General features: G+C 49.6%; 1 protein-coding gene across 3 annotated transcripts; it reads right to left on the bottom strand.

Moving 5' to 3' along the window:
• Window positions 1-4,820: 4,820 nt before the first annotated feature.
• Window positions 4,821-13,608, bottom strand: LOC116937221 (beta-1,4-galactosyltransferase galt-1-like). Of its 3 annotated transcripts, XM_076059751.1 has the most exons (5): window positions 12,983-13,608; window positions 9,609-9,766; window positions 7,847-8,054; window positions 7,398-7,485; window positions 4,821-6,471 (listed from the first exon to the last, which is right to left on the bottom strand). In XM_076059751.1, the coding sequence occupies exon 5, from the start codon at window positions 6,361-6,363 to the stop codon at window positions 5,206-5,208; it is 1,158 nt and encodes a 385-aa protein (XP_075915866.1). In that variant the 5' UTR covers window positions 6,364-6,471; window positions 7,398-7,485; window positions 7,847-8,054; window positions 9,609-9,766; window positions 12,983-13,608; the 3' UTR covers window positions 4,821-5,205. The 3 variants fall into 3 exon arrangements, with proteins under 3 accessions (XP_075915866.1, XP_075915867.1, XP_075915865.1); XM_076059752.1 differs by lacking the exon at window positions 7,398-7,485 and having other exon boundaries at window positions 12,968-13,608; XM_076059750.1 differs by lacking the exon at window positions 7,398-7,485.
• Window positions 13,609-14,712: the final 1,104 nt, after the last annotated feature.

Raw genomic sequence — 14,712 nt, 5'->3', positions numbered from 1 at the left:
CAATGGGTGAGCGGCAGCAGACCCCGTGGCCCTCCATTTAGACAGCGCAGGTTAAGCGCGCGATTGGCCGCGCGGTACAATTCCACCCTGGGCCTTTTAAGTTTAGAGAATGAAGGTGGGAGCCCCGGGACGATTGGGGCAGTTGTCTTCAACCTCCGGGCAATCCAGACCCACTGCCTGCCGTCCTGCCTCCTCGAGCTGCTCGCAGCGTCCATGTGATGCCAGCGAGTGCTGCTATGAGGCAGCGATAGGCAAGGGTTTCGCTCGTCCTTCTCCCTCTGACTCTCATAGCGTCTGTGCGAAGCCGTGAGAACAGCTACGAGGTACATGGTAGGACGTTTGTGTAACTGGGGTCATAGGCAGAGTTAGGCTAGGCTCTCCTCACGAAATATTCCCCCTCCAGGTAGCGGGTTTTTGTGCCGTTAATAAACTTTAGTTCATTTCTGTGTGTGTGGGTAGAGCCTCGGCGTGGAGTCTGTGATTTTTGTGGGGAGACGGTGTGCATGAGAGGGTGTGCGCGGGGCTGCAGGGTTTCATCGTGGGGCCCACTTGCTGGCACTCGCGCGCACTTACACAGCGTGTGCATAGTAAAAACAGCCTTAGCGGCGAGGCGTGCACCCAGAGTCCTGCCGCAGCCATCCCGTTTTCGTTATCATTAGCATTGGTACACAGCGGATTAGGGCCTCGCCACGGTACATTTCAAATCCACTCACTCACATGCTCACTCACCCTCATGTAGAACAAGGGGAGTACATTCCAACTCCACTCACACGCTCACTCACCCTCATGCAGAACAAGGGGAGTACATTCCAACTCCACTCACTCACACGCTCACTCACCCTCATGCAGAACAAGGGGAGTACATTCCAACTCCACTCACACGCTCACTCACCCTCATGCAGAACAAGGGGAGTACATTCCAACTCCACTCACTCACACGCTCACTCACCCTCATGCAGAACAAGGGGAGTACATTCCAACTCCACTCACACGCTCACTCACCCTCATGCAGAACAAGGGGAGTACATTCCAACTCCACTCACTCACACGCTCACTCACCCTCATGCAGAACAAGGGGAGTACATTCCAACTCCACTCACTCACACGCTCACTCACCCTCATGCAGAACAAGGGGAGTACATTCCAACTCCACTCACATGCTCACTCACCCTCATGCAGAACAAGGGGAGTACATTCCTACTCCACTCACTCATGCTCACTCACCCTCATGCAGAACAAGGGGAGTACATTCCAACTCCACTCACTCACACGCTCACTCACCCTCATGCAGAACAAGGGGAGTACATGCCAACCCCACCCAAAAAAGCACACGAGTCTGGAATCGATCCCAGACACATTCTGGTGCACCACTCTGCCCCCAATAGAGCGTGATTCAATTATTTCTGTCAATATGTAGCGTTTTCGGATGCACCTCATGTAACTCCTGAACCCCGTTAAATTGGTTGCATTGGATTGTTGCAGCCAACTCTCTGGGAACCAGTTCCTTCAACAAAGTGCGGGCTTGCGTGTGGCGGTGTGAGTGTCTGGAAACAACTGGAATTGGACTCTGCAATGCCTGTAATGTGAAGGTTTCTGGTCTTTTTCACAAATGTCCAGCAGGGGCGGATCAAGTTACAACAAGCAATACAATTTTGTTAGGAGTACAAAATAGAAAAAAGTAATGCAAGTAACTAAAAATGTACGACTATAAATATAGTATCTAAGTACAAATTAAATGAGTACATACATGCCTGCCGATGTATCAATACCGAACGCAAGCTAGGGCAAGGCAGTAAAACACCAACAAAACAGTCCCAGACCACACCAAGACAACACGCAGTCATTTAATTAAATGTTCTGATCTGTGTTCTGACTTTAATGCTTCCTAACTTGTATTCTCCTGCAAGAGATGATGACATTCTAACTTGCAACGCTCATCAGCTAGCTGAGACCAGGCCAATGTGGCTTTGAATGGTGTCCTAGATGGACACCCACCACCGGAGTGGAAAATCTTACAGATGTCAAGCATATGGTCAACGGGCAGATCACCTCAACGGTAGGTCCTGGTGTCAAGGACATGGGCTTGCATTCGGTGTTCTGTTACTATATAGTCCAGCAGATGTCCCTGCTTGGACCCAGTGTGCATCCATGATGCTGTGTGGATGCGCCGATGCCGGAACAGCGTGTTGGTAAGCCCAATGTGCTGCATAGAAGTCTAGCAGCCTCCTACCATTGTTATTGAGCTGTTCTGGCCGATGCCTTCCAATCACTCTGGCCCAGGTGCCAGTGTCATGACCCACTCAGGCATTAAAGTCACCCGACAGGATGACTCCATCCCAAGGGGCGACTTTAGCTAGTACTTGTGACAGGTCATAGAAGGCATCTGACTCACCGGCCTTGCCTCCATCCCTCCACTGGTGTTAATAGTCGGTGGAGGCGTAAGCAACCACCATTACCATTCCTCGTGTTTTGTTTATGGGAAGGCCAGACCATAGAAGCCTGGGACTTACAGTTTGCTAAACCTCAGCGCCATGCTCCCACACCTGTTGTATATATGCCTCTTCCAAAAAACTGTTAGTGTAATATTGTCTATTTTTTATATCATGGCTCCTTGGACACAAATATACGTTCCCTGCATGCTGAAGCTTGGGAAAACCAGATGACGAAGCCAAAACAGCACTATAATGAGAAACGGGTAAACATAATACAAGAGACATTGATCAGATGGGCATGATGAGAATAACCAGAGCTGAGGAGGGCCTTAAAGCCGTCGAATATTTCGCTTCTCAGGAATAAACCTAACTCATGTAGCAAAAGGTGAAACGTTAATGAAAGGCCATAAAGGAATAACTCTTCCAAGGAGTGACTCAGGGAATTTCTGAGAGAGCAAGGGAGGACCCATGGCAAAACACCATAAACTCACTGCACCCGAGGGCAAACACAGGACAAAGAGACGAGAATGTCCCTTGCTGTTTCACTCTCTGAATTAACAAACCCGAGTGCCTGGAAAGTTGAAACGTAAAATTGCCAACCGCTGCATGTGAATATTGTTAAACGTCACGATTTTAAATGTTAACTTTTGTGAACGGATACATTGTTACATGACAATACAGAAGGTTTTGACTACGACTAGTTGCATGTTTTATTAACATCCACTTATCAATATGTAATCAGCGTCTCCGACATGGGTTAAACTTCAGTTGTATTTATTCTCAAGTTGCAGTACAGCACGTGTCTCCCTGCGCGGCTGGCTTCTCTCTTGCTCCCGGGACGGCGGCGCACGCTTTGCCTCCCGCCGCCGTGGCACTCACTCCTTCTCCGCCTCGCCGCTGGCTGACGGCGTGTCGGAGAGAGGGGAGGCTCAGCTGGTGGAGCCCGCCACGTGGCCGATGGGTGGTAGCGCAGGTGGTGACGACGTTCGGACCCAGGCTCTTCACACCGACGACCCAGAGTCCTCTGCTGCTTCTGCTTATATCCCTCTCGGCGGTGCTAAGCTCCGCCTCTAGCCACGCCCCTCTCGGAACATTTTAGAGGGCTCTCGAGGCTTCCCGCTAGCTCTACCCATTTACCTTTCACCCAGATGGGATCCCCCTTACTGATTGGATGTGAGACAACATAGCACGTGTCTGCAATAACCCCCCGGTCGTCCTGTAGGTGGCGCACTCTCATTACAAATACATAAGTGCCATGATATCTGGGTTAAGCATATAAACTTGTTAACGATTTATGGAAGTTTTGTATTGACGTATTCTACCAAAGAATCATCCCTAAGATAAACACGTACAAATTACATATATTCTCCACTCTCACTCACTCTTCTCCTCACCATCCTCCTGTCACTCACCCTTCTCACGCTCACTCACCCTTCTCCTGTCACTTTTCTCCTGTCACTCACCCTTCTCCTCACTCTCACCATTCTCACTGTCACCCTTCTCACTCTCACTCACCCTTCTCACTCTCACTCACCCTTCTCCTCACTCTCACCATTCTCAATCACCCTTCTCCTCACTCACTCTCACCCTTCTCCTCACTCTCACTCACCCTTCTCCTGTTACCTGTCTCCTCACCCATCTCCCTCAGGGCAGCAGCGGCCCGAGCACGGCTCTGCCTCAGGGCAGCATCGGGGGGCGTACATGTTTGGGAGGGGCTCATCTCTGCTTGGATGGTTGCTCGCGGTCACGTGACACACTTAAACCAATCCGGGGGCGTACATGTTTGGGGGGGGGGGCGCACCTCTGGTTGGCTGCTTGCTCGGGATCACGTGACGCACTTAAACCAATCCGGGGGCGTTAATCACAGTCACAGAATGACAGGACAGATCTGTGATATTATATATGTAGATAAAGAATGGTAATAGCATTTTGCTGTATATGTTTAAAACTGGTTTGCAAGATTGATAATACGTGATAATGATGATTTCTGCTGAATAATCCATCGCGAAACTATCTAATGCAACAATTCAGAAATGTCAACTCCATGTATTGTTTAGGAATACATTAACATGGCTTTATAATTTAAAATGAGTTGTATGTATCAACAGCTGGTGTTGATACATATTCAAATACACAACTATATACATTTGGATGTATACATATATTCCTACTGAATCTATTATGTTTAATGTGAGTCTTTACTAGCTCATTTGGCCCAAAACACACCTGTCATTCAAATTATCACTCAAATTAAAAGTTTAATATCGTATGTACATTTTTTTTATCACCACAGGATTTACTTTTTAAAATCCTGCCACCATCCTCTGGGATTTGACTATCCTCCGTGGACACGAGTCATGAAAACAATAAGCTCATTAGAGACTGGTAGAACATGCACACTGAACATTTATTTAAATCAATTTGTGCCACATTTTAAATGTTTTAACCTGAAAACATTTCGAGTGGTACTCCCAAAAGCAATAGAAATAATTAGGATTGGTTTAAAATAAACCAATGTTAACTTCCCTAGCTTCCATAAGACATACCAATACAACCCCTATTGTGCCCTGGTGGATTCAAATGCAGAAAAACATGAAGATAACAAATTTTAACTGTAAACGCAATCATAAGATTAGCAAATAAATATGTCCCATACATTGACCACATTCGCAAACGGAAAACTCACAAACACCGGTGTTTAACTCAAATTGCAAGACCGCAAAAAACGCAAGATGACAATCAACGCCACCGCCGCCACCGCCGCCCGTTGTGCCTACTCATTCCAGAAGACCCTGTTGAGGACCTTGTTGACATTTCTGATCAGAGTGGCATTGTATCTCCACAGCGTGAGGTCCACGACCAGCGAGTCGAGCGGCAGGTCGGGCTGCTTGGGCGATCGGTAGTGGTGCATGATCGCGATGTATCCGGGCACCGTCTGCGAGATGCCCAGCGCGTTGAGCGTACTGTGCACCGACGTCTGCAGCACCGCGCGTGGGTTCAGGATCATCTTGGTCGGGTTGAAGACCTCCGGCAGGTTTGGCTCCCGTCTAATGTGGCGCATGATGTTGACGCCCGGGATGGCGTTCCACGCCTGGAACTTCGACCCAAACTCTTCCGATACCGTGTAGGGAAACACGTGGTTTTCGAATGTGTAAATGTCGGCGCCGTACTTGTCGTTCAAGTACCGCATGAGGTCCTTCCATTTTGTGTGCTTCAAAGGGATGATCACTTCGTCGATGTCCGTGAGGACCAGGTAGCGCGTGCTGTACATGTGCCGAGACACGCAGTCGTTCAGCGCCGCTATCTGGCCATAGTAGTGCAGCTCGCCTGGGTGCTCGGGGTAGTGCCACCCTCTGGACACCCGCACGTAGTCCGTGATGGGCCACTGAACGACCTCGACGAGGCCGGTCTTGATGTAGTAGAGGAGCACTTTGTTCAGCTCAGAGCTGCAGCTTGTGTTGTATACCGTCACGCGGCCCGCACCCAAGATGCGGTACATTTCGATCGCCTGCACGAACTGCAGGACGTTGCCGTAGTTCCCGAAGAGCGTGGAGATGCAGACGCTGAATTCCTGTGTGAAGGTGGGGGGCATGTAGAGCCGATTTCGCACGGGCATGAAGACCCACTCGGCCTCCTCCTCGTCCGGTATTGTGCGCATGCGCTGGACGGACACGTGTCCCGGCTCGCAGTCCAGCGGCTCCGTGCACAGGAAGTCGGCCGTGCCGTACGGGAAGTCAAAGTGATCCGAGTGGACGTAGGCGCTGGCGGTGACCGTCAGGATCTCCGAGTGCCCTCGGCAGCAGAAGTGGCAGGAGAGCATGTCCGGCTCATACCGGTTGGCGATGCCGATGATGCGTGTGCTCTGACCGGCCTCGCGCTGGTCGTGGTACGCCGACACCAAGAATATCTTGGTGTCGCGCACGCGCATCATCGACGTGTTCTGCAGCGCTCCCCGTTGCCCGCACAGCGTCACGCGGTCGATCTTATCAGAAGCAGACCCCGGCTTTGGCCTGAAGACGGACGAGTTAACCTGGATAACCTGGATATAAGCATGCGTTAAATGTATTACTAAACAATACGCTCCCAGCAGCACTGAGCCTGCAGCTGTCAGAACGGTGAAATAGTTTTTTTTATTTCTCTCAATTTCAACAGATGATCTAAATAGTCGTGGTCAATAATAATTCGTTTTACACAAACATCAACATATTTCTTTGGTGTTATTTTAGTCTTAATACTGGCCAATACTAATTATAAAATCTATTGAAATTGAGAGAAATACAAAATATTGTCAACCAATTACACAGCCACCACCACAACCAGAGCCGCAACCACCACCACCACAGCCACCACCACCACAACCACCACAACCAGAGCCACCACCACCACAGCCACCACCACAGCCACCACCACAACCACCACCACAGCCACCACCACTACCACAGCCACCACCACAGCCACCACCACAACCACCACCACAGCCACCACCACAACCACCACCACAGCCACCACCACAGCCACCAACACAGCCACCACCACCACAGCTACCACCACCACAACCAGAGCCACAACCACCACCACCACAGCCACCACAACCACCACCACAGCCACCACCACAGCCACCACAACCACCACCACAGCCACCACCAGAGCCACAACCACCACCACCACAGCCACCACCACCACAACCACCACAACCACCACCATAGCCTCCACAACCACCACCACTACAACCACCACAACCACAGCCACCACCACAGCCACCACAACCACCACCATAGCCACCACAACCACTACAACCACCACTACCACAACCACCACCATAGCCACCACAACCACCACCACTACAAGCACCACCACAACCACCACTACCACAACCACAAACACCACCATCACAACCACTACAACCACCACCACAACCACCACCATAGCCACCACTAACACGACCCCAGGCCGCCACCACCGCACCTGCCAGTCGAGGGCGCTGTGCTCCTGCTGCTGCTGTTCCTCTCCGTAGAAGCGCCACTTCGCATCGCCCTTCGGCTCGCACGCGAAGCTCAATGCAACCCGCGGGCACCGGCGGCAGCAGCAGCACAGAGGGCAGCAGCAGTAGCAGAGGGCAGCAGAAGCAGAGGGCAGCAGTAGCAACAGAGGGCAGCAGTACAGAGGGCAGCAGCAGCAGAGGGCAGCAACAGTAGCATGCGCTTACGGAAATAATTCCATGAAGATAGCTGCAACTCAACTGCGTTCAATTAAGATCGCATTGAAATCACGCAGTTGCCTCTAAACGAGCAAAAGGCGAAAATGACCCGAGGCAAGGCCACTGGGCAACGGAAACCACGTGGCATTAAGAGGGCAAAGGTGCAGCCCTGCAGTGCCGATGTTTACCGCACACCGCACCCCCCCCCCTCCCGTACCCGCAGCTCCTCCGTACGCAGGCTGCACGAAGGGACGGTGCCCGACCGCTGTGGCCCAGGCGTCGTGCCGCGCGTGGCCCGGGTGGCCGCCCGTGGCACCGCGGGGGGGTCCGGTCGGCGTGCCCGGCGCGGAGTGGCAGCTCGCCGCCGCTCCGATACCGCACGTGTGGCAGCGAGCGGCGGCCCCCCCCGGGGTGCCCGGCGAGGACTGGACGGGGGGTGAGGGTGGGTTAGGCAGCGATTAGAACAAATCACGACGGACGACGTACGCATGTCAAACTTCTTATGCACCTTCTTGGTTCTTTCGGTAAAGTCACCACCACATAGAAGGGAAACAATAAAATAATAAAAATATAAAACTTTAAAATTCTCACGACGTTTCGACTGCAAGACAAGCAATCATCATCAGGTGTAAAAACCACAGCAAGACATTTTTTTTTTTAAAAGTGGCGGGTTTTTTTTAACGTTAGCACCACGGAGAGCGATTTGGCAGTTATTCAGATGGACAAGTCCATCTATGTTCGGAAAAGAGGGGGGAGACGAAAATGATGGATGCGGTCTGAAAGCCACCGTAAGCGTGAACAATCAATTAAGACCCGGAATGGTTTATCAAATCCTTCCAATGATTGCTAAGCCAGAATTCCTTCCTCTCGGTTGAAATTGTCTCTGTGTTTGTATATGTGGATAGCCTCATAAACGAATCTCTCATGGTAGCCAGATGGCTTACAGAGAACCTCTGTAAGCCATCAGGCTACCATGAGAGATTCTCCCGTTTCGGTCTTAGGAGGAGGGATAATTGCGATGTCATCACCCGAGAGCCAATCAGGTGCCAAGGGTTGCGCAATTCAGCCACTGGCACGCTGGCACCCGGGCTCGGATCTTGGTAGCCTCTTCCATCTCCTCCTCCTCAACCTGTAAAAACCCTCCACAGCTACCACTGTTAGCTAACTATTGGAACTCTCAAATGCAACTTTCATCAAGCCCCCCAAGTGTGAAGTGCAGTCTCCAACCTCGTATTCTCCACGATCTCTGGCTTCCTCGATTCCAGTGCCGTGAAGGGAAAATTTGCCCGAAATGCGGCCGATCAGCGTTGACTTTTTTTTCCACATTTTGTCAACATGTTGCCAAAGATGTCCCTTAAAGGCTTAACGGACGTTCGGGGCAAGTGCAGTGCGAGCAACTACGAGGCCGGCAAAGCACACGGAGGAGGTGGGGAAGCCAGACCCACGCCCGACCGCCTTCTCCCCAGTGGCGATGTTTATACATCGCACCAGGTGCTCATTGGATAGACCTCAGGAAAAGCCCGGGACCGTTTCAGATAATCGTCACCTGGCGTTGGCCGTAAGTGGGAATCAAACCCCGGTGGGTCGTAGGCGGGTTTGTGGTGCAGCGCATCAACCACTGTGCCACCGCTCCCCTAAACCATGGCACTGCTGCAGTGGCAAGATGTTAACTACCTCGCCTGGAGTACAATAGGTCGTGGGGTTTGATCCAGACCCCCGACGCCTGCATATTTTTGGAGTTTTCAACGTCCTCCCCCGTGGTCACGTGGATTTCTCTGGGTCATCCATTTTCTACCTCCACGTTTTAGAACCGACGTGCATTTGGAGTATTTGGCTGCTGGAAATGTCCACGCGATAAGCCGCTTCGTTGAGCAAATCATTTGTGGCCAGGTCGCTTCTGAAAAGAGAGTCAAGTAGCTCGGTGGGCCTCACATGGTACAATAAATAGTTTAATGGTAAAGAGCGGCTGCACCTCTCACCTGCACCATGGCCACGTCGTGGTGCAGAGCGGACAGCATGTACTCGCACGGGGTCAAGTCCTTGATCTCGCTGACGCGAAAGACGATGTATTCGAAGACCTCCTCACGAGGGGCGATGGGACGGTCGGCGGGGCGCCCCTCCGTCCCGCGCAAGCGCACTGCGCGCACACAAAGACGCCCGCCGCTGGTACAGACCTCCACGTACCCGTTTGGTCAAGCGTTGTTACGGTCGAGAGCACCTATGCAGGTCGGAGCAGGTGCGTGGTTGTGGGTTTTGGGCGCCACTGTGGTGAGAAGTTAACTACCTCGCCTGGTATATATCGAAGGTCATGCGTTTCATCCCAACCCTGACAACACCTGCTGTAGATTTGGAGTCAGCGAGGTTTTCTCTTCCCATGGGTCGAGTGGATTTCCCCCCCCCCCCCCTCCAGGTCCTTCGATAAGCCACTTCGTTGCGTTACCTACCATTTGTGGGGAGGTCGCTTCTGAAAGAGCAGTATAGTAAGTGGGCCTTACCCGCAACCTAAACAATTGTTTAAAATAGTTTCTAGCTGGTTCAGCTACCTTCATCCTCCCCAGTGCTGATTTAATCATCTTTTTTACTAACACACCGCACCAGGTAACTTCACTTGAAGGCAGTCTACCTACACGAAAACCAGAATGAGTTGGGATACAAGGCCACCACCGACGACGTTGTCTGTAGCCAGGAATCAAATCTAGCTCGCGGGGTTCCGAGCTGCACACATTTCTCAACTCTGCAAGCCAAAAATTGAGATTCATTTATTTCCTGCCAGAAGCTGTATTAAATATTCTTGTTTCTTTCGGTAAAGTCACGTAGAACGGAAATAATAAAAATAAAACATAAAATAAAAATGAAATTTATTGTATTTTTATTTAAATAAAATATAAATGAAATTTATTTTATATGTATTTTATTTTATTATGTCTTAGCTGTATTAAAACCAACCAATAGCCTGTCATCCATAAGCCATATGCCTGCAGGTATTGAATGTTTATGGGTATCAACATCACAAATCCCTATCATCACCGTCGCAAAGAAGTTCTCCATTGTGCCAATTTAATCCAGACAGGTGCCGTTGGCCCAGATCTGTGAACGAAGGCAAAAATGAATCTGGAACATTTCCAAATTAACTGTTTTGGGGCCTCTTCTTTGGTTCTTTCGGTAAAGTCACCACGTAGAATGAGAATAAAATAATAAATTGATAAAATAAAATAACACAATAATATTCTCACGACGTTTCGGCCACAACACAAGCGGCCTTCATCAGGTGAAGGGGTCGAGACTGTCTGGTAGGACAGCGCTGGAGTGTTTTGGGGCCGTCCAGAAATGACGTCACGCACCTGGGGGGGGGGGGGTCAGACATTTGTGACGACGTGTGACGACTGGGGGGGGGGAGTTTGATAAATGTGACGTCACATCAAAATGCGCAACTTTAAATATAGACAACACGTTCCACTTAATTAGACTTTTTAATGTTTTCTCCTACAAGATCAGAGTGCAGCGGCACATTAAATACGCACTACAATGACAACAATAGTTTAAAGCGATTTGAAGTGTGTTTTATTTTGGCGGGGGGGAGGGGGCAGAGCTTTGTGACGTCATATTTGAGGGCGGGGGGGGGGTCAAAAAAATCGTTCAGAATCGCGTGACGTCATTTATGGACGGCCCCTTAAGCGGCACCCTGCCGGGCTTTTTGGCCGGGGTCACGCGCCGTCTATGACCAGCCGCATCTCATTGCCCTGTGACTACCGACCCGGCTTCAACACTTGATTTTTGCGCGCAGCGTTTTAATACGTTGTTTTTGTGTGGAATTATTTGCTGGTTTATTCCAGAATGTTTCTGTTACGCGTCGTCGCTTTAAGATGTTCTGTGTTCAAATTTTGTTTGTTGCGGTTGCACCCCGACTTAAGATGCTCGCATGGCTCACAGGACTATACCTAATAAATGAAACTTGAACACGCGCACGCACCGAAACCACGAACTTGTTCAGGTCAACGGGGTTAATCGCGCGTTCGTGTTGGCATAGCTGTCAACCCCTTATCAGTGCCCCTAGATTGTTACAGATCGATTCAAACCCTTATTGGTCACCCCCTGCCCTTATAAATATCAACGTTTAGACAACGAGGTCCCGTCGCAAGGGAGAAACGCAAACAGACGGACGAAACAATGTGTGCCCGTATTGAAACGGCTGTGCACCCAATAGCCTTCGTTGAAAAATACTTGAAACCACTGCGAACCAGAATCAGCAAGAACAACCTCAGAACATTCGTGATTAAGCGGGTGACGAGTTGAAGAACTTTGCCCCAGCACAGCTAGAGGCGCCGGCCATAAATGACGTCGCGCGATTTTGGACGATTTTTGCCACCCCCCCCCCCCCCCAAAAAAATATATATAAAACACGCTTCAAATCTCTTTAAACTATTATCATTGTAGTGCGTATTTAATGTGGCGCTGCACTCCGATGTTGAAGGTGAAAACATTTATTAACAAGTCTATTTGATTAAGTAGAACGTTTCGATTTAAAGCTTTCGTGACTGCAGGGATTCATCTTATTGGCTCTTTCGGTAAAGTCACGTAGAATGGAAATAAAATAATAAAAATAAAACATAATAAAATAACATTTTATTTTATTAAAAAAAATAATAATAAAACATTATACAATTTTCTTAACAATAAAATGTTATTGCTTTATTTTTATTATTTTATTTCCATTCTATGTGACTTTACCGAAAGAACCAAGAAGATAAGTAGAACGTGTTCTCTATATTTAAAGTTGCGAATTTTCATGTGACGTCACATTTCTCAACTCCCCACCGCCCCTCGTCACACATCGTCACAAATGTCTGACCCCCACGTGACGCATCAATGGCTGTCATTTTAAACATTTCTGGGCAATTCCCACTGAGATTAAGGACTCTCTTACAAATCCAGGTTAATTGAAAACACAAAAGTACATACAGCAATCCAATACAATCATGATTTAATTTAGTTGTTTTCATTTTTTTTAACCTACGTGACGTTACCGAAAAAAAACAAAGACTATCTTGTCGTTTGAGCATCTTAACACCTCCTGTTTGATTGCCCTGAAAAGGGTCAAACCCCTCCTTAATACCCCCCCACACATTGACCCCACGACACCCACACCAATCTGTCCAGAAGGCGACAACGTCGCCGACACGTTCACCTCCTCCTGGCAAACTTTCCCCAGCCCCAAGGCCTCCTCCTGCTGCTGCTGCTGCTGCCCGAGCGAGTCGCCTGTTAGGACGACTCAAGCGGCTTCATTAAACCCCTAACCCGCAGCTTCGCGGTGTCCACAGTCATCCCGTGAACCACCCACCCCCCAGTGCGTAACCTTTCGCCAAGACGACGGTGGAGTCGTCCGTGTTGATGTCACAGAGGATGCCCTCGTAGCGGATGCCCGCCATGGAGAGCAAGCTCATCCTGACGCCCATGCAGGCCGCCCAAGTGGCCATGGTCGCCGGCTCTGGCTACGGGCGACGAGAGGGGCTGGTGGGGCCGCCTTGGTGGGGCCGGGCAGGAGGAGGGGGGGGAGGGGGGAACTTGGCCCGGATCGTGAGACGACGACGATGATGATGGTGGTGGTGTTGGTGGTGTTGATGGTGGTGGTGTTGATGATGGTGGTGGTGTTGGTGGTGTTGTTGATGATGGTGTTGATGATGGTGGTGTTGATGATGATGATGGTGTTGATGATGGTGATGTTGATGATGGTGGTGGTGTTGATGATGATGGTGATGATGATGGTGGTGTTGTTGATGGTGTTAATGATGGTGGTGTTTATGATGATGATGGTGTTGATGATGATGGTGGTGTTGATGATGATGATGGTGTTGATGATGATGGTGTTGATGATGATGGTGTTGATGATGATGGTGGTGATGATGATGATGGCAACAACCCACCGCGTGGCCCCCACGTGTTCACGGACACGCCACTGGCACTGCAATGCACTCTGGGTAGCGCCAAGTGGGCGGGATTGTGGGGGGAGGGGGATTTGTTTCTCTTCCGCTCAACGTCGTGGGTTTTTTGCTTTGTGTTTCATTTTAGTCATTTTTTATTTAATTTTTATTTTCTATCTACGTGACTTTACCGAAAGAACCAGGAATGTGAACTGCATGAAATATAAAGTGGGTCACGTGCATGCCTCTCGACCAATAGAAATACGCGGCGTTTTTTTAAACCGAGGGGCAATTCCCCACCCCACCCACCCTGCCCCCCGTCCACCCCGCCCCTTACACCCCCACCCCGCCCCCTTACACCCCGCCCCCTTGCACCGCCCCGCCCTCTTCCACCCCGCCCCGCCTCCTTCCACCACGCCCCCTTCAAACCCCGCCCCTCCTCCACCCACGTCTCTCCGTGACGGTTTGAAGGCCCAGTTCAGTTTTCAGTTTATTTTAGCCCTGTGAGCGATTCGGCTCTTGAATCGGGTGCAACCACAACAAACAAAAAAAACAAAAACACGAACAAGAAAAACATCTTAAAGTGACTATGTGACTGTGCAAACAGAAAATCCATGAAAAAAACAGCAAAATATTCCTGAAAAAAGTAGCCGTACACCAACGCTGTGTGCAAAAAATCCCAGTGGGATGCAAGTCAAACAACAACCACAAAAACTTAGATTAAGGCCATCAGTTTAACTCCGTACTACAACAAAACAAACATGTCCAAACCTAAAAACGTTTTCCAAATCACCAAAAAATAAAGCCATAATTGCAGCGTAACAGTGATCACAGGGACTGTGACCGAATTTTTACAATTAACTACATAAATAACATGTAACACCAACTCCTAGAGCCATAGTTGGCTGCATGAGTTACTCCACAACAACAGATGCATCGGTCTGAGTATCAAATTACTCAATGTACCTTTAAGATCAGCACGCTAAATCAAAATACAGATAATACTTTGCAGCGTCATCCGGAGCGAAACATTTTATTTTATGTTACGCCAATGAATAGCAGTGGCAGCTAGGGGTGTACAACTCCTCGAGAGCAGTTTTGAGAGAAGATCTCATTGGTAGCGATTCAAGTTGCAGTTTATTGGCAATAGCATTCCAGACGCTGG

The sequence above is a fragment of the Petromyzon marinus genome, unplaced genomic scaffold, assembly GCF_048934315.1.
Source record: "Petromyzon marinus isolate PM22_M1 ecotype Great Lakes invasive population unplaced genomic scaffold, UKy_Petmar_22M1.pri1.0 PM_G_Scaffold_124, whole genome shotgun sequence".
Taxonomy (NCBI): Eukaryota; Metazoa; Chordata; class Hyperoartia; order Petromyzontiformes; family Petromyzontidae; genus Petromyzon; species Petromyzon marinus.
Note: the sequence above shows the minus strand (reverse complement) of the source record. Positions and strands in the feature narration are given on the sequence as shown.